Here is a 27,306-nt window from a genome sequence, read left to right as displayed (position 1 = left end):
AACATGGTTGCCAGTAGGCTAGCTGTTTATTCCATACTTTTATTGAATTCAAATTTATTGTTCTATTATGGCAAGATTCAAACCCATGTCTCTGAACATTATTTCTTGATTACTAGTTTAGAGGCATTACCACTAATGCAACCCCTTCCCTCTTTATACACAGAATGGAACTGAATGCCTGTAGAATATACATTTCCACAAATTAAAACTACTTATTTATTATGTTGATAGAGGTAGGGATCTCTGACTGGGGTAAAGATTAAATTATGGCAAGATATTTTGCTAAATTTATCAACATTTATCACAATAAATCAAAATTAAATAACCAATTAAATGCACATTTTAGTTGAGAGAGCACCAATACTTTTTCTCATTTTTTTCATGAAGTGTGGCCATTGCTGAGATGTATACACATTCCTTGAAATAAATGGTTTGCTCTGCTATTTTAATCACAAGGCAGATTTCCCATCTTAAATTCCAACTCAAGATGGTGGCACAGTAGAGTTCCTGAGCCAGAGCCTGTCCGCTCCATCTCTTTTTTTCTTCTTTTCTTCATTACATGTGTATTTTCCTTTTCTTCCTTTTTTTCTCTCTACTTACCTTCGATCCTCACACAGATTTGATTGACTTCTAGCCTTGTGGAGGCCTGGCATGAATTTGATGGACTCCAGCTTTGAGGAAGCCCAGTGCAGATTAGTCTAGAGGAACCCAGAGCAGATATGTGGACTCCTGGGGTTGAGGTGAAGCCCAGTGCAGACGCATGGGCTCGACATGATGTCCTGTGTGGCCTCCTGGGCTCGAAGTGAAACCCAGTGCAGATTCCCGGCCTTGAGATGAAGCCCAGCATGCACTCCTGGGCTCAAGGTGAAGCCCAACATGGACTGCCTGCTTTAGAACCTCAGGACTGTAATGCTGAACTTCTATCTTATTTTAATTTTACTAATTTATACTAGAGATAGTCAACATGGTTTTGTGCGTGGGAAATCATGTCTCACAAACTTGATTGAGTTTTTTGAGGAAGTAACAAAGAGGATTGATGAGGGCAGAGCGGTAGATGTGATCTATATGGACTTCGGTAAGGCGTTCGACAAGGTTCCCCATGGGAGACTGATTAGCAAGGTTAGATCGCATGGAATACAGGGAGAACTAGCCATTTGGATATGGAACTGGCTCAAAGGTAGGAGACAGAGAGTGGTGGTGGACAGTTGTTTTTCAGACTGGAGGCCTGTGACCAGTGGAGTGCCACAAGGATCGGTGCTGGGTCCTCTACTTTTTGTCATTTACATAAATGATTTGGATACGAGCATAAGAGGTACAGATAATAAGTTTGCAGATGACACCAAAATTGGAGGTGTAGTGGATAGCGAAGAGGGTTACCTCAGATTACAACAGGATCTTGACCAGATAGGCCAATGGGCTGAGAAGTGGCAGATGGAGTTTAATTACAGATAAATGCGAGGTGCTGCATTTTGGGAAATCTTAGCAGGGCTTATACACTTAATGGTAAGGTCCTGGGGTGTGTTGCTGAACAAAGAGACCTTGGAGTGCAGGTTCATAGCTCCTTGAAAGTGGAGTCGCAGGTAGATAGGATAGTGAAGAAGGCGTTTGGTATGCTTTCCTTTATTGGTCAGAGTATTGAGTACAGGAGTTGGGAGGTCAAGTTTCGACTGTACAGGACATTGGTTAGGTCACTGTTGGAATATTGCGTGCAATTCTGGTCTCCTTCCTATTGGAAAGATGTTGTGAAACTTGAAAGGGTTCAGAAAAGATTTACAAGGATGTTGCCAGGGTTGGAGGATTTGAGCTATAGGGAGACGCTGACAGGCTGGGGCTGTTTTCCATGGAGAGTCAGGGGCTGAGGGGTGACCTTATAGAGGTTTACAAAATTATGAGGGGCATGGATAGGGTAAATAGGCAAAGTCTTTTCCCTGCGGTCAGAGAGTCCAGAACTAGAGGGCATAGGTTAAGGGTGAGAGGGGAAAGATATAAAAGAGACCTATGTGGCAACGTTTTCACGCAGAGGGTGGTACGTGTATGGAATGAGCTGCCAGAGGATATGGTGGAGGCTGGTACAATTGCAACATTTAAGAGGCATTTGGATGGGTATATGAATAGGAAGGATTTGGAGGGATATGGGCCCGTTGCTGGCAGGTGGGACTAGATTGGGTTGGGATATCTGGTCGGCAAGGACGGTTTGGACCGAAGGGTCTGTTTCCATGCTGTACATCTCTATGAGCTGAAAAATGTGTTGCTGGAAAAGTGCAGCAGGTCAGGCAGCATCCAAGGAGCAGGAGAATCGACGTTTCGGGCATAAGCCCTTCTTCAGGAATATGCCCGAAACGTCGATTCTCCTGCTCCTTGGATGCTGCCTGACCTGCTGTGCTTTTCCAGCAACACATTTTTCAGCTCTGATCTCCAGCATCTGCAGTCCTCACTTTCTCCTAGTACATCTCTCTGACTCTATGACTCTAATGCTGATCTTCTAACTGTATTACTTCTTTATTTTTCTTATTTTTATCTAATATTTCTGTAACTATGTATCTTTGTACCTAAAATGGTGCTGGAAATGGCAACTTTGTACATTTTTCGCTGTACTCATGTATCCCTGTAACAATAAAACTAATTCTAAACGTGTATCCCAGAGGTCATTAGTCATCCAGACATGTTAATAACCATTAATCTTGCTTTGGTCACTGAGACTAGCTTTTATATTCCATATTTATATTAAGTGGTTTTAATTCCCCCAGCTAGCATGGTAGGATTTGAATATATGTTCCACAGCTTTACTCTAGGCTTCTTTCTTACTAGTCCAGTGATTTTGTCACTATGCTATTGTTTCACCCTGCTTGCTGCTAATGCAAAGTGAGGTGGACATGAAAGCTGCGAGGAAGACTCAAAGTGATCATGAAGAAATTACAAATAGGTTAGTTGCGTGGACAACAGGATGGGAGATGGAATATAATGTTACCTCCATGCCAAATCTTCTCTATAACTATGGCACGTAGAGCCCATATGTTTAGTCTTCATTTTATTTATTTTTGGCATTACACTATAAACCTAACATTGAATGTAAAGAGTAGTACAAGTTAATGGTATACAACTTCTTTCTCTGCCTTCCTCCATCTTCATTTTGCACTGTTTTGAACAGTTTCCAGTGTGAACAGTTGCGCATTGCAATGGAAAACTTGACAATCACACCACGTTGAGGCAATTCAGTTTAGATACTCCTTGCAATTCTAGGTACGAGAGGACCCAAAGTCATGTCTGACTATTTTCAAACCATTTTTAATATATTTTGTCAGGGACGGCACTATAGTTTTACATCATTGAAAACATTGTTCTGGCATCTTGATGTGTTATACTGAAAACTGAAATGCTTCCATTGTTTTTTTTAAATAGACTGGGCAGGAATTTTTAGGAATTGCACTGCTTTTCTCAGCACATTTTCCCAGAATTGGCTAAATCAGAACAAAAGATTGAGCAATTTAATGTGTGAGTTACATGCAGTACAAGTGCATGTTCTGTGACCTTTTAGGCTTGTTTAAAAATGTGTGTCAGATTGCAGCCATACCTCTAGACCAAATTAATCAATTCTGGTGATTGCATCTAATCAGGACTCATTGATGAGGCTTAAACTGGATGTTTTGACTGCAAATCATTAATTACTATGTTTTGAAACTACTTAAATAGTATTTAGCCAATGTAACTTGCAAATAGTTCAGAATGGTTTTTAAAATTGTTTTCAGTTATTTAACATTTGATGACTCACAGGCGTACCAAAAACTGATTAAAAGGTTAGTAAATGATAAATCATTTTAATATTAATCTATTAATAAAACACAATATATTAATAAAGTTGAAACATATTCATAAAAGCACATCAATTTTTCACTTCTAATTAAATCAGGTAATAAAAATGTTGTAAAATAATTACTGGAAGATTTTACATGATGCAAAATCTCTATGACTCTAAATACATTTGAGGAGAAACTTGGGGGCAGAAAGCACTTCCCACACAAAAAAGTGAATGCTTGAATGTAATTTCCACCCCAGTTGCCAACTGTGTCCTGAGTTGAAACTCTTGGTTAGTGAGCTTAATGTGCACAGAGAATGGTTAGATGACTTTAAACTTTAACTTTTACAAATAAAAGGATAATGGAATTATTTTGAACTTTCCTTGGACCCAATTGTTTACACTGATTTCTCTTTACATTGATTTTTATCTTCCAGTGTATGCTCAATATATTTTGGTGTAAGCTGGTGACACCAAGATCAGCCTAAATTTCATTATATACCTTTAGATTTTATGCTGGTTTGAGCAAATTCTGGGCTATTATTTCAAGCATAACTGCACATTCTTTTTAAAGAGTTCAGTAAAACTCGAACAGTTGACTTATTCTTACCATTTGGATACGGTGTTTCACAAAGAGCTAGGAAGTCCACTATTGGATAATCCATTTCCAGAACTGTAATAGATTTGCCGTGCATAATTGTCAGGCTGGGTCTTCTGCACCCTTTATCATAGGAAAGTCCTCCAGAAAATATGATAAATGGTTCACTAGAAGGTGAAAATCATACAGTTTACAATTGATATTTATTTAATAAATTAAATATATACTTTTTTCAGTATTTGTAGGTATCACATTTTGTTGCAGGTAAAAAATAGTCTTAAAACTGGTTATTTCTAAAGTGTAACTTCAAGAAATGTTTATCAGTTTTAAATGCCCCTGAACAAGCAACAATGTCAAGCTCTAATTACTCATAGCAAATAAACTTTTGGCTCTCAAAAGACTAGGCAAACTGAAAAACAGTTCCAGCTTCAGAGCAGATTAATACAGTCTATTGGGCATTATATAGTTTTAAAAAATTTATTAATTTTGTGGGATGTGAATGTCACTCACTGGCCAGCATTTACTGCCTGTCCCTAGTTGCCCTTGAGAAGGTGATGCTGAATTGCCTTCTTGAACGGCTGAAATACATCTTTTGAAGGTTGATTCACAATGCCATTTAGGGAGGGAATTCAAGGATTTTGACCCAACGACAGTGGAGGAATGGCGATATATTTCCAAGTCAGGATGGTGAATGACTTAGAGGGGAACTTAAATGTGGTGGTATTCCCATTTATCTGCTGCCCTGGTCTTCTGACTTGTAGATGATGCACAGCTTTAGGAGTCAGGAGGTAAGTTATTCACTGTAGTATTCCTAGCCACCAACCTGCTCTTGTAACCACTGCATTTATGTGGTGAATCCAGTTGAGTTTCTGATGATAATAACTCCCACGGTGCTGATAGTGGGGGATTCAGTGATGGTAACACCATTGAATGTCAAGGGGTCATAGTTAGATTGTCTCTTATTGGTGATCGTCACAGCTTGGCATTTGTATGGCATGAATGTTACTTGCTACTTGTCAGCCAAAGCCTGGAATTGTCCAGATCTTGTTGCATTTGGACACAGACTGCTTCTGTGTCTGAGGAGTCGTGAATGGTGCTGAACATTGTACAATCATTGGCAATCATCCCCATTTCTGATCTCATGGTGGAGGGAAGGTCATTGATGAAGCAGCTGAAGGTGGTTGAGCCTAGGACACTATCCTGAGGGACTCATGCAGAGATGTCCTGGAGTTAAGCTGACTGACCTCCAACAATCATGACCATCTTCCTATGTGTCAAGTATGACTCTAACCACCAGAGGGTTTGCCCCCAATATCCACTGATACCAGTTTTGCTCGGGTTCCTTGATGCCACACTCAGTCAAATGCAGCCTGGACATCAAGGGCTGTCACTCTCACCTCACCTCTGCAATTCAGCTCTTTTGTCCACGTTTGAATCAATGCTGTAATGAGGTCAGGAGCTGAGTGACCCTGGCAGAACCCAAACTGGGCATCACTGGGCAGCTTATTGCTGAGCAGGTGATGCTTGAATGTGCTATTGATAACACCTTCCATCACTTTACTGATGATCAAGAGTAGACTGATGGGGTGGTAATTGGCCAGCTTGGATTTGTCCTACTAGTTATGTACAGGACATACTTGAACAATTACTGGAACAGCTTTGCTAGGGGAGTGGCAGATTCTGGAGCACATGGTCTTCAGTACTATTGTTGTCAGGGCCTATAGCCTTTGCACTATCCAGTACCTCTATAGCTAATACCAGGGATGTGATAAATCAGCCAAAGCATCTCTTCGCTTGGGTGATCAGTACCTGGGTATAGAAATGCCTCAATTTAGCCTAATTTTCAATTCCATCAATATAGATATAAATTGGCTGTTTCAAAAAGGTGTAGTCCATTCATACTGAATAATCTTAATGAACCAATTACCTGACTTCAGCTAATCCGACAAAAGCAACATCACAATGGAATTACAAATTTTCTTGCTTTTGTGAAAAAACTTGTTCTTTGGATGTGGGCATCACTGGCTAGATCAGCATTTACTGCCCTCCACAATTGCCCAGAAGGTAGTTAAGAATCAACTATCTTGCTGCGCTTCTGGAGTTATTTGAAGGCCAGCCCAGGTAAAGATGACAGATTTCTTTCCCAGAAGGATGTTGGCTGTTTCATGAAAATTGACATTAAGTTCACTTCGTACTGAGAATTTTTATTGAATTCTAATTTCAGCGTTTGTCATAGTGGGTTTTGAGCTGATGTCTGATGAGAACTTTGAGGAGCCAGGATACAGGTTTGAACAGATCAAGATTGATGAAGTTGATGCACTGGAAATTTTGGCAAACATTAAAATTGATAAGCCCCCAGGGCCAGACTAGATTTATCCCAGGCTGCTCCGGGAAGCAAGAAAGGAGATTGCTAAGCCACTGGCAAAGATCTTTGCTTTCTCACTCTCCAAGGGAGTCGTACCGGAAGATTGGAAGGAGGTGAATGTTGTTCCTCTTTACAAGAAAGGTAACAGGGAAATCCCTGGCAAATACAGACCAGTTAGTCTTACGTCTGGTTTTGGAAAGAATTCTGAGGGATAGGATTTATGAGTATCTGGAAAAGCATAGCATGATTAAAGGCAGACAGCATGGCTTTGTGAGGGGCAGGTCATGCCTCACTAATCTTATTGAGTTCTTTGAGGAGGTGACAAGATAGGTCAATGAAGGTCAAGCAGTGGATGTGGTATATATGAACTTAAGCAGGGCATTTGACAAGATTCTGCATGGTAGGCTCATTCATAAAGTCAGGAGGTATGGGATACAGGGAGATTTGGCTATCTGGATTCAGAATTGGTTGGCTGACAGAAGGCAGAGAGTGGTTGTAGATGGAAAGTATTCTGCCTGGAGGTCAGTTGTGAGTGGTGTCCCACAGGGCTCCATTCTTGGGCCTCTACTCTTTGTAGTTTTTATAAATGGCTTGGATAAGGAGGTTGAGGGGTGGGTTAGTAAATTTGCTGATGACACAAAGGTTTGAGTTGCCGTTGATAGCATCGAGGGCTATTGCAGGTTGCAACACGACATAGACAGAATGCAGAGCTGGGCTGAGAAATGGCAAATGGAGTTCAACCTGGATAAATGCAAAGTGATGCACTTTGAAAGGTCGAACCTGAATGCTGAATATAGGATTAAAGACAGGATTCTTGGCAGTGTGGAGGAACAGAGGGATCTTGGTGTTCAAGTACATAGATCCCTCAAAGTTGCCACCCAAGTAGATAGGGTTGTTAAGAAAGCATGTGGTGTTTGGCTTTCATTAAGGGGAGATCAGATTTAAGAGCTGCGAGGTTTTGCCACAGCTCTACAAGTCCCTGGTGAGACCACACTTGGAATATTGTGTCCAGCTCTGATTGCTCTACTATAGGAAAAATACAGAGGCTTTGGAGAGGGTGCAAAGAAGGTTTACCAGGATGGTGCCTGGACTGAAGGGCTTGTCTTTTGAAGAGAGGTTGACTAAACTCGGACTTTTCTTTCTGGAGAGAAGGAGGAAGAGAGGTGACCTGATTGAGGTGTACAAGGTAATGAGAGACATGGGTAGAGTCAATAGCCAGAGACTTTTCTCCAGGGCTGGACTGCCTGGCATGAGAGGTTCATAGTTTTAAGATATTAGTAGGAAGGTATAGAGGAGACATCAGAAGTAGATCCTTTACACAGAGAGTTATGAATGTATGGAATGTGTTGCTAGCGGTAGTGGTGCAAGCAGAGTCGTTAGGGACATTTAAGCGACTGCTGGACATGCACATGGACAGCAGTGAATTGAGGGGTGCATAGGTTAGGTTATTTTATTTTACATTCGGATTAATCCTCGGCACAACGTCATGGGCTAAAGGGCCTGTCTGTGCTGTACTTTTTTATGTTCTATGTTCTAACATCAGTTTTGGACTCTGAATTGCCACCCTATTGACATTCACACTATACCACTCCTGCTAATGCACCTCCTAAGCCAAACTATGGACTGCACAGTTTTTAGTTGGCTTATCCAAATTCTAAATATGATTAATGTACAAATGTAAAGCAGTCAGTTACAAACCTCTCTGACACTTTCAAACACAGCAATCAGGGATTAATGATAAGGAAAATTCCTCAATTAAAAAAAGGAAAATCTGTAGCAAGAAATGTCCACTGAAAACAAGAACATGCTGGAAGTACTTAACAGCTCTGTCAGCTTCTCTGGAAAGAGGAGTAAAGTTAACATAGAACTTGAATTCATAGAACTTGAAGTAAAAGCCATTTTCCATAATGCTACAAAATTCACATTTTCAAAAGAATGTGAAGTGCTTGTAATAATAACTCATCTAGGGTTACTTCCCTTTGTTGGACTATGTTGTGCAGAATTCAGAAGATCAAGATTATTTAAGAAACTTTGATAGGTAACTAATGAAGGACCTGTCCCAAGCAGTCAAATAATTAAAACATATTTTAAGCAGGGTGATATGTTACTTGATGTATCATTTTTATTCTTTGGAGTGTAATCCATTGTGCATGAACAGTATTGAAGAGAATCAACTCAGAGCTTTTCCTCTGTACATCATGTTCATGTTACAGTCTAAATACTGCCCCCTACTGTGGAAGACAATGTTATTTTCTACCTTTCTCTGTTCAGCAAATAATTTCAAATTCTGCCAGCAACACATCACAATCCTTCTACAAATTCTGCCTGACCACAAATATGTCAAAAGCTGAAACGTATAGATTGGCTCTTTACATAGTCTGTAAATAACTTTTGTTTCATCAAACTTGCTGTTTCAGATCTTATGACCTAGTTAAAACCATTGAGATTTAAAGAAAGGTTCAAACATTCGATGTTAACTGAAATAAATTATCTATGGTTTAATACAAATAAATGTAACTATACAAGAAACAAGTAAAACACAGCTAAATAAACACTGTTTTAGGTAAATAGCTATACTTAATACTCAAAAAAATATATAAACATATTCACATATGTTTCAGACTAAAATTCTCCATGGAACCTCTCTTTTCTCCTTATGGCTTACCCCAAATGGTCTTTGACTATTTATCTGGATTTTGAAGGTTTCTACACTTCCTGAGGTCAAACCAGAATGCCATAGTTCTCTGGAATTCGTTTAGATTTCTCCTTAGTGTTCTTGCTATTCTCAAAGGTCTGAAATTTCACGGGGATCCTTCTATTAGGTAATATCTGAGCAGTTCTTCAGTTTCAGTTGAAAACCTCTTTACTTTGGAATTCTTAGCTTAAATGTAGGCTTCACTGCATTTTTGCTTAATGCCTTGACCTCAGAAATACTTCTGATTTCTGATAGACCTTTTCCTTCTAGTTAACAGCTGCTTTTCAGCTCTTAGTGGATTGTTTGGTTTTCTGAGCGCTGAACTCAGGTCTTACACAAAAGAACTTGGATACTTTCAGCTCCAATACTAAAGGTTTTCAGGAAAAAAACTCCCATAGACAGCTTTCCAGAATTCAACCTGAGGTTCCACCCTTAGTTACTCATCTGAATGGCAACAAAGGATATTTTAAGCTGCCTGACAGATTTTTAGGTTAATTAACTTTTCAGAAGACATTTGGAAAATATGGTTTGCACACTAGTTGACCAACTTTTGCATTCTGGCACTGCAGCAGCATATTGATAGCCGTGTCTCCATGATCATGCATGTTCAGCAAGTTAGGATGCATAAGGGAATGAGCTATGTGGACCACTCTGGTTGAATAATATGCAGACTTTGCAAGATGCAGCAACCTCTGTTTCTTATACTGCACGTTATCAGGTAGCCCTTTAGTACTGCTATAAGCATTACAATTGAATTTCACAGTCAATTAGTTTTCATTGTGAATCCCTCTGTATTAAATTAGGGTATTTCTGCAGAGTGAAGGAACAAGGGTTGTTTAGTTAAAAAACAACAATTTGTATTTAGATATAAATATTAATACTGCAAAACAAATATAGTAAAACATTCCAAAATGCTTCATCAGAGCATATACCAATAAAAAGAGAAAATAATATGCGTATTCTAACGTCATAAAAGCCAGCAATCCTAATCCTTTATGCACCTTTTGGCGATATTACTAGTACATATGAACAAGCATACAAGGAACAATGGACACTCGGCCGTTTGAGGTTGCTCTACCATACAATAAGATCATGGCTGATTTGATTTTAACCTCAACTACACATTTCTGCAACTCCTGATAATCTTTCATCTCTTTGGTAATGAAGAATATCCCTACCTCTGACATAAAAAAATTTGAAGATTCTACATCCACTGGCATTTGAAGAAGGGAATTTTAAAGACTGAGAGAATTTGTTTCTATATCTCTGTCTTAAATGGGCAATCTTTTATTTTTAAATATGACCCCTAGTTCTAGATTCTTCCACAAGAGGAAACATCATCCTCTGGAAATCCATGTTTTTGTAAAGTTTTTTGTCCAATATGCCGACTACTATACAATATAGTTCCAATGCTAGAACTAATCTTTGAAGTCACCCTCCTACCTCCAATTTTCCATTTTGTTCTAAAGATTCTTAAAAATGTTGTCACTTCTTTTCATGCAATTCCAATACTTTCTTGCAATTCATAATTCTTCAATCAATGTTCTGCCTATTCCACACCTCTGAAATAGCCTGATTCAGTCACACTTGTGACTGCGGTGTAATTTTTCTCCTCAGTTTTCTTACATTCTCTCCAGTCTTTTACACATTTAACTTGCTTTTCTGATGATATTTCTCCTTCCTTTGTGGAAAAAGGTGTAATGCCCTGACTTGGTTTCAGGCTTACCTATGCAGTAGGTAGACAGTTGGAGTCATACCTGCCACTTAGGAAAATGGTTGTAATTGTTGGAGGTCAGTCATCTCTGCTCCAGGATATCTCTACAAGATGAATGTACAATAGATCAGCACCACTGTGACTCCTAAGATACGAAGTAGTCCATTTTCAAATTCAACAAGTCCTGGATAATATCCAAGTTTAGGCTTAAAAGTGGTAAATAACATTTGCAGCACAAAAAAGCCAGGCACTGACCATCTCCAATAAAAGACAATCTAATTACCACCCCTTGACATTCAATGGCAATACCATCACTGAATACCCCACTGTCAACATCCTGGGGGTTATCATTGACCAGAAACTCAAATGGACTTGCCATATAAATACATTGGCTCCAACATCAGGTCAGAGACTAGGAATACTGCAGTGAGTAATTCACTTCCTGATTCCCCAAAGCCAGTCCATCATCTATATGGTACAAGTCAGGAGTGTGATGGAATATATCCTATTTGCCTGAATAAGTACAGCACCGATAACACTCAAGAAGGTTGACACCATCCAGGAAATGCATCCAGTTTGACTGGTTCTATGTTCACAAACATTTACTCCCACCATGACTAATGCTCAGTAACACCAGTGTGTATCGTCTACCGGATGCACTACAGAAATTCACCCAAGATCTTTAGACATCACTTTCCAACTCCACAACCACAGACAAGGGCAGCAGATACATAGGAACACCTCCACCTATAAATACCCCTCCAAGCCATTCACCATCCTGACTTGGAAACACAGAGGAATCTCGATTATCCGAACGAGTCGGGCAGGCAGTATTTCTTTCAGATAATTGATTATTTGGATAATCAATTTTACCTTAAACAAGTGAAGCCATACTGATCTAATGCTGTGGTCTACCGGAAAGTTTGTTTAAATCTATAATTGTGATTCTACTATTTAAACAAACTAATCTTTGCATTCTGCAAATTGCAGGTTATGAAATCCCAACATTAAGCAAGGTCCCAAACAGCTTTTACAATCACAAGAGCATTTGTTGGTTCTGCTGAACTCAGTGTCGCAACAGAAAGCATCATCTTGCGCATGTGTTTACTTTCTTTGTCATTTGTTTTCATGAACAGCCTGATAAAGTGATGGAAATGAAGGACTTACTTTTGCAAAGGGCTGTGTGACTAACCCTTATGCTAAAAAAAGTCCAGTTGTAATTGCTTGGCGTGCTTGTGTTTTTTTTGCCAGTGTTTTCACATGTTCTTCAGTACAGTTATTCTGAATTCACTGACCTCCTTGATGTTATGTTTTAATGGGTCCTTGACCTCTTGTTCAGATAATCCAAAATCGGATAACCAAGTTTTCTCTGTATATTGCCATTCCTTCAGTGTAGTTGGGTCAAATACTCAAATTTACTTCCTAAGGACATTATTGGTGAATCCACAACACTTGGGACTGTATCAGTTTGGAAGACAGCTCATCACTACCTTTGCAAGGGTAACTCAAGATGGGCAATAAATGCTGGTCCAGCCAGCAATATCCATATCCCATGAGTGAATTAAAAAAAAGACAAAAAAAACCTTCAATGGCTTCTTTATTGGCTCCCACACCACTATCTCTCAAATCCCTGAAGGCATGCATTCTAGTCTCTTTTTATTTCTCATTTACATACTGCTCCACAGTGATCAACAATAGACATGTTCAAAATGTTTGCCAATGCCATTGGGATCTGTCACACCACCCCTCCAATGCATCTGCATTATCAGACTGCATGCCAAATGTACAATCCTTGATGAATTTAATTTCCTTCCATTAATGAGACTGAATTGATTGAATTTGATTCCCATTGCAAGTTCCTTTTCCTCAACATCCATTCCATTCCTCTTGCTGACCATTGTTTGAGGCTGAACCAGACTATTCAGGTCTTTGAGTTCAACTTTTAATCTCATAACCTGCCCATCACAAAAATTGCTGAATGTGTCAATAATTTTGCCCACCATTGTGGTCTCAGATGATTTGTCTGTTAAAATGCTTTGTTGGCTAGATTCACATCTTCCATAAAGTTGAACTCATCCAAAATTCTGCGAGGGCATCCTTGCCAACAGTAAGTCTCAGCTATCACCCCTGTCTTCACTGACTTTCTCTAGTTTCTATTCAACCAATACCTTGATTTGAAATAAAAACAAAGTTCTGGAATTAAGTATTATACATCTGGCAGAGAAACAAGGCTGGATTGGAAAATTCCCAGCTCAGTTGCAAGCCTCAGGGAAAATGTGCCCGAATAAGCAAGATTTCATTTCAAAATAGCAGAAAGACGTTTGAGTGCACACTGGAGTCAGGCCCACCATTCTGGGAGATAGTTTAAAGACAGTCACACTGCTTGCCAAGTGATGAGGACTGGTCAATAAATCCACCTTGGAGTTGTCCCGGTTGTTTTATTTAGTATCAGGCCTTATAGCCTCCAACCTTGACAATCCAACACCAGCCACAGATATTCCCTGCCAACTCATTCTTAGCCATGCCTCCGACTGATCTGGCCTTGGCATATGAACTCAGTTATTCACTTAATCTTTGGTTCATATCAGAAGATAGATCAATGACACACTCTAACGTGTATAGTAAAATGCAGTATTTGTATACATCCCTGTATTACAATGAACATATACAATGTGGTTGCAGTAATTTCCTCCCAATCAGTACACCCAATCCTGTAAAACACCTGATCAATGAGGGGCATCCCCATGGTCAACCTCAGTTTCATGGTGTTTAACAGGCACTATTGAATTATAGAACCTCTACAGTGTGGAAATAGGCCTTTTGGCCCAACAAATCCACACCGACCCTATGAAGAGTCACCGACCCTACTATATTACTCTACATTTACCACTGGCTAATGCATCTAACCTACACACCCCTGAACATGATGGGCAATTTAGTGTGGGCAATTCACTTAACCTGCACATCTTTGGACAGTGGGAGGAAACCAAAGCACCCAGAGGAAACCCACGCAGACATGGGGAGAATGCGCAAACAACACACAGACTGGCGAGCTGGAATCGAACCTGGGTCCCTGGCACTGTGAGGCAGCAGTACTAACCACTGAGCTACTGTGCTGCCCTGAAGTTCAAAGGGCAATTAGGGGTGGGCAATACTTGCTCCATCAGCCAAAGATCTCTTATTCCATGTATGAATAAAAGAAGTGCATAACCAAATTCAGAACTTCGCCTTCCCCAAATAGTTTCCCGACCACCTCCTCAACCCTAGGCCCCACATAGTTCTACATGTCCAGCAGATAGAACACAACTGTGAAGAAGAATAGATAATTGCTAGGCCTTGGAATCTTTCTATGCATTGTATTCATTCACATTCAAGTTAATTGCTACACTCCTTGGAGCCTCTCAGGCAGACTTTATCTGGAAAGATAATTTGAACTCTGTTATTTATTTCATCTCAGGTGATGCCTTTATCAAATTCACTTATTCCTCTTATATTTCCCACCGTCCTAATTATGTGTGTAAAAATACAAAAGACATTTAATTCAAACTAGTTGCTATAAGATTTGTAATATTTATTTCTGTTACAAGGTCAGTTATAAAGTGTTAAAGTCATACAACTATTTCTACTTCAGCAGTTTGTGGTTAATGGGCTGTGAACAATCAATTTTTTTCAGGACATGTGATGATGCTGTTCCTTTAACAAATTTATGTTGTCTTTGGTTTTTTTTTCAAGTGGGTTGTAAAGGCAGAGGTGCCGATATGTCTGAATTGGCTACTTTAGTAATGGCTAACAGTTATCGCCCAAGTAAACAATCAGAGGAAGTCTTTAGGGTTTTAAAAAAAACAGTTGTACAAAGTAAGGGAAGTGGTCAGTTGTCCCAGTTATTTTTTTTCTAGTTTGGTTTAATTTAAAGCTGCTGGTCAAAGAAAGCTGCTGGGAAAAAAGGTTCCCAGATTCAACAGAGATTTTCTGGCTGATTCTTTCTCTGGTATGTCTCCTGTAAGAAACTGTGTTTGATCTTTCCTTTTTTGACAAGGGGGTGTTTATGGGGATGTTGCAGGAAATTGGAATAGCATCATTAAGTTGCAATAGAGTCACTTTGGTTTTCAGATAGGCTAAGTTATTCTATAGGGCTTATTCCTGCTGATTGGCTTTTGCCCAAAACGTCGATTTTCCTGCTCCTCGGATGCTGTCTGACCTGTTGTGCTTTTCTAGCACCACACTCTCAACTCTAACCTCCAGCATCTGCTGTCCTCACTTTTGCTTAGGTTATTCCATATTCTGTTCTCTTTTGTTCATCTTTCATTTGGTAGTCTGTAAACAAATGGTGTTTTGCTAAAACTGAGTGGTCTGACCAACTGCATAACTCCTGGAATATCCACCTCACTCCTGGAATATCCACCTTAAACCTGCTTAAAACAACTAGAAATGTTAAGGTCTGGGCTACCTTCTTGAAATATTTTCGGGGGGGGGTGGTGCCTGGTCCATAAGACATAAACAAAGTCATTTTCCTAAAGCTAGTTAACTTCACATCTATGTCTAAATGCTATATCTTTAATACTTTTATTAAGTATTGGTTATATGTATACTTTTTATGTTGAAACCTAACCCTTTGATTCAGAAAGATCTTTAACTAGAACCTTTTTTTAAATGTTCTAAGTAACTTTAAAGAAACACTATAATTTTAGCTGTCATTTTGATAGCTGCTTTGGGAGTTAAGCCTCATCTTGCACCTGGTGTTCATCCATTTACTGGGATAATTATCCTTTCATTAATGAAGTTTGGGGTTGGTCACTTGTCCGTATGCCAGCATACTCTTATTAAAAACTGTCTGGAATTGCATACTTATGGCCTTGGAGTAGGTTCGTTCAAAGATGTTGTCATTTTCTTTAATTAAAGGCTGGAACAGACTACAGAGGAACCTTGATTATCCAAAGGACACAGGGTGGGAGTATTTCGCTAGGTTAACCGAATACCGGATAATCGAATGCTGGATAACATAGTTAGCTAAGCATTGGGACCTTGTCCTTTCTCCCAGACACAGGCAATGCCAACTTCAAGTTGCTTGCCAATTCTGAAAGCTCTGTTTTCTCACTTTATGTAAAACACCTGAAGTTTCTTCTTCCACCCCCAGAAAACTCTTAGCAACTGAAAAAGTCATTATTACACAAGGTACACCTTGTTTAAACCAATCAAATGCAACAGCTGAAAAAAAACAACACTCACCACTCACTGCCTTTGACTCCAATAGTCCTAAACGCAATCTGGAATTAGAGATTTTGATCCCTACAAGAGCCTCCAGTTTGTTATGAACCTGAACAAACCCTTCAAAATATATTAAGAAGGTAACCTAGACCCTAACTTTTTTTTTAATTTTAGAGGTTAGTGTAAGGCATTGCATTCCAGATTAAATTCGACTGGTCAAACTCAGCAAAAAGCACTTTATTTTTATACTACAGCTAAAATACTGACAAAATAAAAATAAAAGAACTGGCTAACCAATATAATACATATATTAACTCCTACTAATTAACTGTTTCAATATAGTAACAGCCCATAAACACATCCTTGGCAAAGGCAAATTCTGTAAAATGGATTGTCTCACATGTAATTCTAGCAGCAGGAAGAGAACCCCAGCTTTTACCTGTAACAGATAGAGGAATAAGAGTTTCCACATGCAGCTTTAAGGCCCCAGCACCTGCAGAAAGCTAAAACTAAAAATCTTGGTTCTGTGGGAGTTTGACTCCACTTTTCAGGCTGCTTCTGCTGTTCCAACTGTAAAATAAAAACCAAGTCCTCTCATGCTGTTTAACTTATTGGCTTTGAGCAGACTGCCCAGACCTCAGTCTCAATCTTTCTTCATTAAAAAAAAAGGATAAAATACACCTCTTAAAACCATAGTATCATCACAGTCTCCACTTTCCCTTCTGACACCTCATAACTTGGCTTCTTTGTCTATCAAAAGACTATCAATTCAATCAGGTAAAAACAATGACTGCAGATGCTGGAAATTATCTCTCCACGCTTCAGGCTCACTGCCTTTATTCCTGATGAAGGGCTTTTGCCCGAAACTTCGATTTCGAAGCTACTTGGATGCTGCTGAACTGCTGTGCTCTTCCAGCACCATTAATCCAGAATATCAATTCAATCATCCAGCTACCACTGTATTTTCTCTATCTCTAGATGTGGCCTCCTATATATAGATGCAGTAAAGCCTCCTACTTTTATATTTCATTCCCATTGCAACAAATGTCAACATTTCCCTGACCTTCCTAATTATGTACTAGAACATCAAGTCCTGCAATCCTACTCTATTTTAAGTAATATACTGCCTTTCTCTTCCTCCTGCCAAAAAGGAAAAGTTCACATTTCCCACATTATATTCCACCTTCCAAATTTTGCCCATTCACTTAACCTATCTATGTCACTTTGTAAACCTCCTCTCAATGGCTTACTTTCTTAATTATCTTGGTTTGATGATGAATTTAAGTCATTGATAAGGATTATAAATAATTGTGGCTACAACACTAATCCCTTTAACATTTCACAAGTTACAGTTTGACAACCTGAAAATGATCCATTTATTCCTATTGTCTGCTTTCAGTCAGTAAAAGAATCCTTTCTCCATGTTAATATGTTACATTATTCACTATATGTTGTTATGTAATGTAATAATCTTTGAATTTGAAACTTATCAAAGGCCTTTTGGAAATCCAAGTACATTACAGTTATCCACCTTGCTTACTGGATCCTCAAAAATTCTAATAAATTAGTTAAACACAAAATTAAAGTTTAATGCCATTCAAGTACTTAATCCCCCAATAAAATCAAACATTTCTATTCATAGACTAATATCAAAAACAGCTAATCCCTTAATAACCTTGAGGAAGTGTTGAACAGTGAGTTTACAGTAGCTTCCCACCCCAGCCCTAATTGTAACAATGTCGTAGAAGCAGTTAAGCCCTCGCATTTATGTTAACCAATGACTACTGAAATTCGAAGTACAAATTGACATTGTCCAGCTTCTAGAGCATTTATATGTCTACCATGAAGTTGTAGAACACACTCGACTAGTTAAGGATATTCCTTGAATGAAAATCAATCTACTCATCCTGTGCACTGTGTTTAAATGGACCAGTTAGGATAGGCCTGTGTGCATCATGCCTTGCCTGCTTTCTCCCATTGGTGAAAATGGCAACTTTCAGAAACGGGACTTCCTGAGTCAGGCACTGCCTGTGATCTTTAAAGGAGAATTCTGCATTCTTGTGAAATCAGCCCAACATTTCAAATTGAACATTACTTATCTTTTGTAACATTTGACTCAAAATGCAAACTCAATTTCTCTTATCACAATCACAACAGAGATTAGTAAACATTTTGTAAAAGTACAGAAATTAGACATGCCAGTTACTTGTTAAAAGAGCCACAAGCTCCAGTAGAACAATTGGTCAGTTACACTGTACTTATATGACAGTGTAGAGCCTTGTGAAATGCTGAGGTTCTGAATTCAAGCCTCACGTAACATAGTTTTGAACCAGTAAGCTGTGCACTGTCAGAAAGGAGAGATCACATCAGGAGTAAGACAGTCTGAGTGAGAACGTACTCAAGGGAATTTGGAGACAGCGTGGGAATTCAGTGCAGAAGGGAAGAGTCCATTATTCTTCCTTTTTGTTTGGCGCATAGTTTGAAAGGTCATTTTACAGGATAAACTGAAGCCTTGGTGCCGCAGCACAAAACAAAGAGTGATATCACAGGAAAACTGTAAGTAATAACTATTTATGTATTGTAAATTACTTTAAGATTGAAGATAAATAGGGGAAATATTTACAGGTTAAAAACTAAAAGACGATTATGAAATATGTAAAACAAAATTAAGAACTAAGTAAATAAAATAAAGATGCAGGGCCAGGCAATGTGCTGTAAGTGCATGATGTGGGAACTGGTGGTGGACTGCATTGTTTTTCATAGTGACCACATCTGTAGCAAGTGTTGGTTGCTTGAAGAACTTCTTTGATCACCCTCATTTTATCTTCTGAAGTGTAATCTGACTTATAGTCCAAGTAGGTCACTTTGGGTACGGGAACACAATCCTTAGAGAAACATTTAAGTACTATGTCCAAGTTCTCTAAATGTTCTTTATTGGTGTTCCTGGTTATTGGCACGTCATCCAGATAAATGGCACCTTGAGGTAGACCTTGTAAAATATTCTCCAATCTGCTGGAAATTGGCACAGGCTGAAGATACCCCAAAAGGCAGTCTCGTATATTGGTCCAAATCCTTATGGATAGCAATTGTAGCATACTTCTGTGAATCCTCATCTAATCGCAATGGCAGCTATGCACAGCTCACGTCCAGCTTTATGAAGGTAGCCCCCACCCCCACCAGCTTTGTGTTTGCCAGGGATTCAGCAGCAAAAAGCAGTTTATAATTTGTTTGAAGCCCCCACAAAGGCAAACCTACCCATTGGACTTCACATTGGTACAACTGGCACTGCCCATTCCACAAACTGGATGGATTTGATGATTCCTTCGCTGTCTAGCATTCTGGTTTCTGCCTCTACATTTGCACATAAGGCAAATATTACTGGGCAGGCCTTGCAGAATTGTGGATTTGCTTCCTGGTCCACATGCAAGGTGGCCTTGACCCCTTTTATAGTCCCTAGACTTTCTGTAAAACTTCTGGATATTTAATTAGGACTTCACTCAGGCAGGTATTTTTTAATTAAAAAATGCTAAGCCAATTAAGTTGAATCCTTCCTGACCAAATTCAAGGCATCTAGCTTGGGCCCGACCCTTTTATTATAACCAGAGGTAACTGAATCAGCTGCTTCTCAGAAAAGACTGGAACTAAAATTGTACCCTTAATCGGTAGGGGTTCTCCGTAAAGTTTTTTAGCCTGGTTGAGGTCTTATGTAAACTTAAGGGTTGGAGTCCAGAGCGAATTTTGCTAAAGATGGTTCTGCAATCTGTGATATTGCCGCACCAGTGTTGACCTCCATTAAAACTGGGTGACCATTTAATCAGATGTTTATTTTGATGGTTCTGATTTGGATGTTGCTAAGCAATTTAATTGTTCCAAACCAGGTGGACTTTCCAAGGTGTGCACTCTCGTGGATACTGCCCCATGAGTTCCCTTAGTTAATTCAGGCCGAATGGGACTTTTTTGCTGTCTTGAGTTCGCACACCGGCAGCAAGTATAATGGCCTGCTGGCCTGGATCCTCAAGAAAATATTAACCATTCGGCCAAGGCTTGGGTTTGTTTTAGGCTGACCTAGAGTCCCTCAGTTTAGAATGTGTCCTGCATGAGGTTATATAATTACCTTCACTCAAGTGGTGCTCCCAAGCTCAGTCGGAATTCTGTTGGAATACCCCATAATGCATAAGCTCCACTTCTGAATTTTCCAATGATAAAGACAGTTGTAATGTCTGACTAAAGTCCAATTGGCCTCAGCGTAAGGTGCTTCCACATGGTTACATAATTAATCCCACATACGAAATGATCTCTCAGTATCTTATTTCGGATTCAATCAAAATAACATGCCTCTGCCAGTGTCAAAAATCCCAACACAGATTCCCCTAGCTTTTGAACTGCTGAGTAAAACCAAAAACACCTCAGAATTAAAGGAGGCTTGGTGTGGGGGGAGGGGGTCATAACATTTCTTAGCTAACTCTTGAAGGGTTTTAGTATCTAGTGGCCTCACAGAAAGTTAGGTTCCTAATAACTGAAGAAACTGTGGATCCACAAGCTTTCAGTGCTATTCAGTGCTATTCATTGGCCCCAAAGTTATTTACCAAGAAAAATTAATGTATTCTTCCCAGTCTTGGGTGGTAGGATCAAATGAGTCAAGCTTCCCAAATAGTGGCTTGATGCCAAAAATGCTTACCCCAACACAAAGATGGTTGTTGCAAACAAATCTCTTCAGGAGCATATTTTTCTCTCATTGCCACTGAAATAACTTCATGAAGGGTGGCATCTTGTAATTAAGTCACCCTTTTTTTTCACATCTGCATAGTAAATGACACTGACGTAGCTGGCTCAGAGCCGATTCCTTGAGTGAATGGAACCCCTCATGCTCCTATTTATATCTGTCAGCCAGAATTCCCTGACTGGACCAGATTTACAGCTCCAAACAGGGAACTCAGATTCTATGAGGTCCATCTGACTGACCTCATTCCAATCACTACATTTATAGTCCTGAAGACCTGCAAAAATCTGAGAGGATGCATTATTACCAACTTGAGGAGATTAAAAGAGAAATTAGAAAATAAAAGAAGTTTCAGAAACTACATTTTATGAAGCATTTTTGGGTAAGATTGTTCTTTATGTAGCTGTTTCTGCACTCGCTATGACACACTGTAAGCAAGAGAATCCAGTAGTGTAACAAAATCAGAATTAAAAACTCAGCATGTCAAGCAATACCTGTGTAGAGAAAGCAGAGTTAATGTTTTGAGTCCAGTGACCCGACCTCAGTCCCTGGACTTGAAAAGTTAAGTCTGCTTTCTCTTCACAGATATTGCCAGATCTGCTGAGTTTTTCCAGCAATTTCTGATTTTGTCTCAGATCTTTAGCATTCAGAGTTCGTTGTTTCCATATTGGTGCAGTAATGAATTGAAATGGTGCAATTGAAATCTCTTGAATTACTGGACGTACAGATGAATTGAGGATAAGGATTGGACAAGGACAAGAATCATTGAAAATACTATGTAACATTCAGATAATAAAGTGCCATCCTTCACATAGCAGAGTTGCATCTCAAAGTTAATGCACTATTTCAATCTCTGAAAACTATTTATCACATTGATTTTCCTTCTGTCATGCCAAATTAAGTTCCAAGATGATTGGTCCAAAGAGATAACAGCAGTAAGTATTGATAAAAAAAAGTACTGATGTGTCAGGAAATAATTGAAAGGCTGTACAAAAAAAATTAAGCAAACAAAAATAGCAATAGCAGCAGTTGAGAAGAATACACCAAAGCAACCACAAAAACGGATCCAACCAAATTTAGCAAATTCTTTTGTGGTTGTTGAAAAACTGTTTTTACAATAGTTAGTATTTTACACAGGTAGTCTTAAAGATGCAAATAAACACAAATGATGGGACTTACCTATATCTACACGTCTTATGATCTACTTTTAGGATTGGTTTACACGGCTCAGGCTTTTTTCCATCCCGTTGGACTTTTCCTATTCAACAAAAGACCAAGATACAAAAAACATACTATAACTATAAATAAATAAAAAATATTTCTTCTTCTATGGAGGTAGTCTTTCACAGAAATTAACATAATACTGGCATGGACCCAAATAATTCTAGTATTTAGACCTGTTCAAATTGGCTATTCTTGACATCTGATTTGAATTTGTTATTTTTATTTATTTTTGGGTTTATGCCCTATCTTTTCAAGGAGGAGGATGTGCTGTTGCTGGGAATAAGGCAACAACAGATCAGTACATAAAGCACATGATGAAGCAAAGCCCTACTTTGTATTTTCCTGTTACAAAATCCATCCAAAATCAATTAAACATATGGTATGAGGTAGTAGATGTGTAAACTGTAAGAGCAGTTTACTTGATCTTTGTTTTGTTTTCACTGGATGTTCACTTTGCTTGGCATTTTGTTACTGTTTAATGAAAATATATTATGTCTCAAGGAAATTGGAACTAAATTTAATTTAATATTGATTTCCATCCCTCTTCTTGGTTTACCATGCAAATGTTTAGTCCGTAAGACAACTTTATCTTTATAATTTCACACAACATATCAATATTATCTATTATGCATGTGGGATTTTCTAAGTTAATAGTTGTGGCTATCTTGTAAGAAAGTATACATGAGATAATAATCACAGTCCAAATCTGGCCTACCACTTTTAATTTTTAAGGCTACGTGTAACTATTCCTTTTTGCATCAATTCAATATCTTTTCACATTTCCTCCTCTCTAAATATTAGATTCTCACCACCTTTCTTGGCTTCTTACTAATTCTTGCATTTGCTATCATCTTCATCATGCTCCCGAATTTATATAGTTCTCAAATGGATTCTTGCTTTATTTGTTGCAGTTCCTATCAGGTAATTCAGTTGATGGTTTTATATTTGCACCTTACCGTAAAGAGAATTCACATTTAAGGACTGCATGTGCTCTGTGTACAAAATCCTGAGACTCTAGCTGACATGTTGTTTGATTTGTGTCTGCAAGCCGGGCACACAGAAATCAATTGGTGTGCTGTAATTCCTGCACCATATCTTGTACCATATTTTAAATATACTAATTGACAGTGTTAATCAAACCATGATGAAGAATTATTCATTTAAGTTTCTAAAATTCATTCACAGGACGTGGGCATTGCTATTGCCTATCCCTAGTTGCTGTTCAGAAGATAGTGGTGAACTACCTTCTTGAATTGTTTCAGTCCATGTGTTGTAATTATTAGACCATTAACACTAACATGATATGGTGAACACTAGTTGAAAACATCAATTCAATCAATCAATCTTGTCATGCTTGAATGGTCAGTAAGCAAGTTAATCCACATGGTTGTCAGTTTTAAATTGTGTTAAAGTGCACAAGATAATTCTTGATATTTTTGTTCATTACTGTGCCAGAGACCAATGGACAGATTACTATGGAAAGGCTAATTTAACTCACTTGAGAAAGGCAAGTGATCAGGGTGTAGATTGATAGTAAGCATGGAAAGAATTGTCAGAATGTCCACAAAATTCCCTAGTCTAAGGGACATAGCAGACATTTTAGTAGAATTCAAAGTGTTTAAACTGCATTCAGGACTTTGGTTTGTAGATTCAGGTATGTCTGATACAGAAAAGAAAGTCATTAAAATCTGCTTAGCAAATGGTAATAAAGGTCTATATAAATGTATCACATTGGGGAGTTACAGCTGTTGAAAAGCTAAAAGATCCCAAACATATGAACAACATTAGAAGACTAAATCAGAGTCAGATTAAAATTCATATGACTAAAATTCATGTCATTTAGACAGAGGTCTATAAAATCCGTAGACTACATTGTGAGCAGATGCAGAGAAAAGGATCAGGGTGATTTTTCTGGTAGGGAACTAGCAAGCAAAGTTGTTAAGTTGATGACTGCATTCACCTACACAAAAGGTTTCCAGAAAGACTTGCTATTCAAATCGAAGACTTTTGAAGTCAAAAAACTACCGAGTCTGGACATAGGTGTGAAGCAAAGCTGACAGTTTAACAAAGCTTACAGTCCAAAGCATGAACTCAACAGTTGTAACAATTACTAAGAATATCCAAAGTTACAAGATATGTGGAAAATATGGTCTTTTGCAATGTACCAAGCAAATGCCCAGTTTATAATCAGTTTTGCAAGGTATGTGACAGAAGAGAACATTTGCAGAGGCATTGTGCAAGAGCAAAGAATTATGTTGTTACAAAGAGCCATGCACTGACTGAAAAAAAGTGCACAATGGAGATCTTCAAGTTACAATAAAGACCATTTTGAATCCCACCGGGGCAGAAAATAGAGTCATCAATGATCTGGAATCCAACAATATACACAATGAGAGAAATGGTGGTAAATATATGATTCATTGATGAACACTGCTAATCCCATAGAAACTAGCAATGTCATCACATTGTCTAAGTGCGTGAAAAATTTCAAATTATCTGTCCTCAGAAAACTATTTGTTATGGTTAAAATTGACATGGGGCATGGTTATATGCAAATTCATAAAACATGTACCAAAAAAGATAGGAAGTCAGGACAAAATCTGCAAATACAAAACTTTTAGCATACTATGGTTCATCTATTTTAGTTGAAGGATAGAGTCATAGAGTCCTACAGCACAAGGACAGGCTCTTTAGCCCAAACTGGTTCATGCCAACCAAAATGTCCATCTACTGGCACCACCTCCCACCTTTTCCTCCACTACATCGATGACTGTATCGTGCTCCCATGAGGAGGTTGAACAGTTCATCCACTTTACTAACACCTTCCACCCCGACCTCAAATTTACTTGGACCGTCTCAGACTCCTCCCTCCCCTTCCTAGACCTCTCCATTTCTATCTCGGACGACCGACTCAACACGGACGTTTACTATAAACCGACTGATTCCCACAGCTACCTAGATTACACCTCCTCCCACCCTGCCCCCTGTCAAAACGCCATGCCATATTCCCAATTCCTTCCCCTCCACCGCATCTTCTCCCAGGAGGACCAATTCCAATACCGAACAACCCAGATGGCCTCCTTCTTCAAAGACCGCAATTTCCCCTCAGACGTGGTTGACGATGCTCTCCACCACATCTCCTCCACTTCCCGCTCCTCTGCCCTTGAACCCCGCCCCTCCAATTGCCACCAGGACAGAACCCTACTGGTCCTCACCTACCACCCCACCAACCTCCAGATACATCGTATCATCCTTCATCACTTCCGCCACCTCCAAACAGACCCCACCACCAAGGATATATTTCCCTCCCCTCCCCTATCAGCATTCCGGAAAGACCACTCCCTCCGCGACTCCCTCATCAGGTCCACACCCCCCACCAACCCAACCTCCACTCCTGGCACCTTCCTCTGCAACCGCAAGATATGCAAAACTTGCACCCACACCTCCCCCCTCACTTCCCTCCAAGGCCCCAAGGGATCCTTCCATATCTGTCACAAATTCACCAGCACCTCCACACACATCATTTACTGTATCCGCTGCACCCGATGTGGCCTCCTCTACATTGGGGAGACAGGCTGCCTACTTGCGGAACATTTCAGAGAACACCTCTGGGACACCCGCACCAACCAACCCAAACGCCCCTTGGCTGAACACTTTAACTCTCCCTCCCACTCCGCCAAGGACATGCAGGTCCTTGGCCTCCTCCATCGCCAGACCATGGCAAAGCGACGCCTGGAGGAAGAGCGCCTCATCTTCCGCCTAGGAACCCTCCAAACACAAGGGATGAATGCAGATTTCTCCAGCTTTCTCATTTCCCCTCCCCCCACCTTATCTCAGTCCCAACCCTCGGACTCAGCACCGCCTTCTTGACCTGCAATTCTCTTCCCGACCTCTCCGCCCCCACCCCCTCTCCGGCCTATCACCCTCACCTTAACCTCCTTCCACTATCGCATTTCCAACGCCCGTCCCCCACGTCCCTCCTCCCTACCTTTTATCTTAGCCTGCTGGACACACCCTCCTCATTCCTGAAGAAGAGCTTATGCCCAAAACATCGATTCTCCTGATCCTTGGATGCTGCCTGACCTGCTGCGCTTTTCCAGCAACACATTTTTCAGCTCTGATCTCCAGCATCTGCTGTCCTCACTTTCTCCAAAATGTCCATTTACACTAACTCCATTTCCTTGCACTTGGCCCATATCCTTCTAAACCTTTCCTCACCATGTATTTGTCCAAAAGCCTTTTACATGTTGCTAATGTATCCATCTCAACTTATACTGGCAGTTCATTCCATATGCGTACCACCCTCTGTGTAAAAAAGTTGCTCCTCAGGTTCCCTTTTATCTTTTCCTCTCTAACCTTATACTTATGCCCTCTAGTCCTCGATTCCCCAACCCTAGGAAAAAGGCTGAGTGCACTGATCATATCCATGAGTTTTATGAGCTTATACATTTCTATAAGATCCCCTCTCAGTCTCCTAAACTCTAAAGAAAAAAGTCCTAGCTTGTACAGACTCTTTCAACAACTCAGACCATTAAGTCCTGGCAATATCCTTGTGAATTTCCTCTGCATTCTTTCTAGTTTAATAACATCCTTCCTATAGCAAGATGACCAAAACTGAACACAATATTCCAGTGTGGCCTCACCAATGTCCTGTACAACTGCAACAGAACTTCCCAACGTCTATACTCAATGCCCTGACTGATGAAGGCCAATATGCCAAAAGCCTTCTTCACTTCCCTGTCTACCTGTGACTCCACTTTCAGAGAACCGTGCACCTGAACTCCAAGACCCTTCTATTCCACTGCACTATTTAAGGCCCTACCATTCACCATGAAATTCCTACCTTGATTTGATTTTCCAAAATACAAGACCCCACACTTACCTATATTAAACTCCATTTGCCATTTCTCAGCCCACTTCCCCAGTTGATCAAGGTCCTGATGCAATTTCTGATAATCTTCTTCATTATCCATGATATTGCCTATTTCAGTG

The 27,306-nt window shown here is 39.6% G+C and overlaps 1 protein-coding gene across 1 annotated transcript in view; it reads right to left on the bottom strand.

Annotated features, from left to right (window-relative positions):
• Positions 1-27,306, bottom strand: part of LOC140486319 (syntaxin-binding protein 5-like) — a 549,610-nt gene that overhangs the window by 230,512 nt on the left and 291,792 nt on the right. Inside the window, exons 9-10 of the mRNA XM_072585292.1 lie at positions 22,270-22,348; positions 4,404-4,558 (exon numbers count right to left, since the gene is read on the bottom strand). Coding sequence (XP_072441393.1) covers positions 4,404-4,558; positions 22,270-22,348 — 234 coding nt within the window. The remainder of the gene's footprint in view (positions 1-4,403; positions 4,559-22,269; positions 22,349-27,306) is intronic.

Source organism: Chiloscyllium punctatum, chromosome 15 (assembly GCF_047496795.1).
Source record: "Chiloscyllium punctatum isolate Juve2018m chromosome 15, sChiPun1.3, whole genome shotgun sequence".
NCBI classification, from domain to species: Eukaryota; Metazoa; Chordata; class Chondrichthyes; order Orectolobiformes; family Hemiscylliidae; genus Chiloscyllium; species Chiloscyllium punctatum.
Note: the sequence above shows the minus strand (reverse complement) of the source record. Positions and strands in the feature narration are given on the sequence as shown.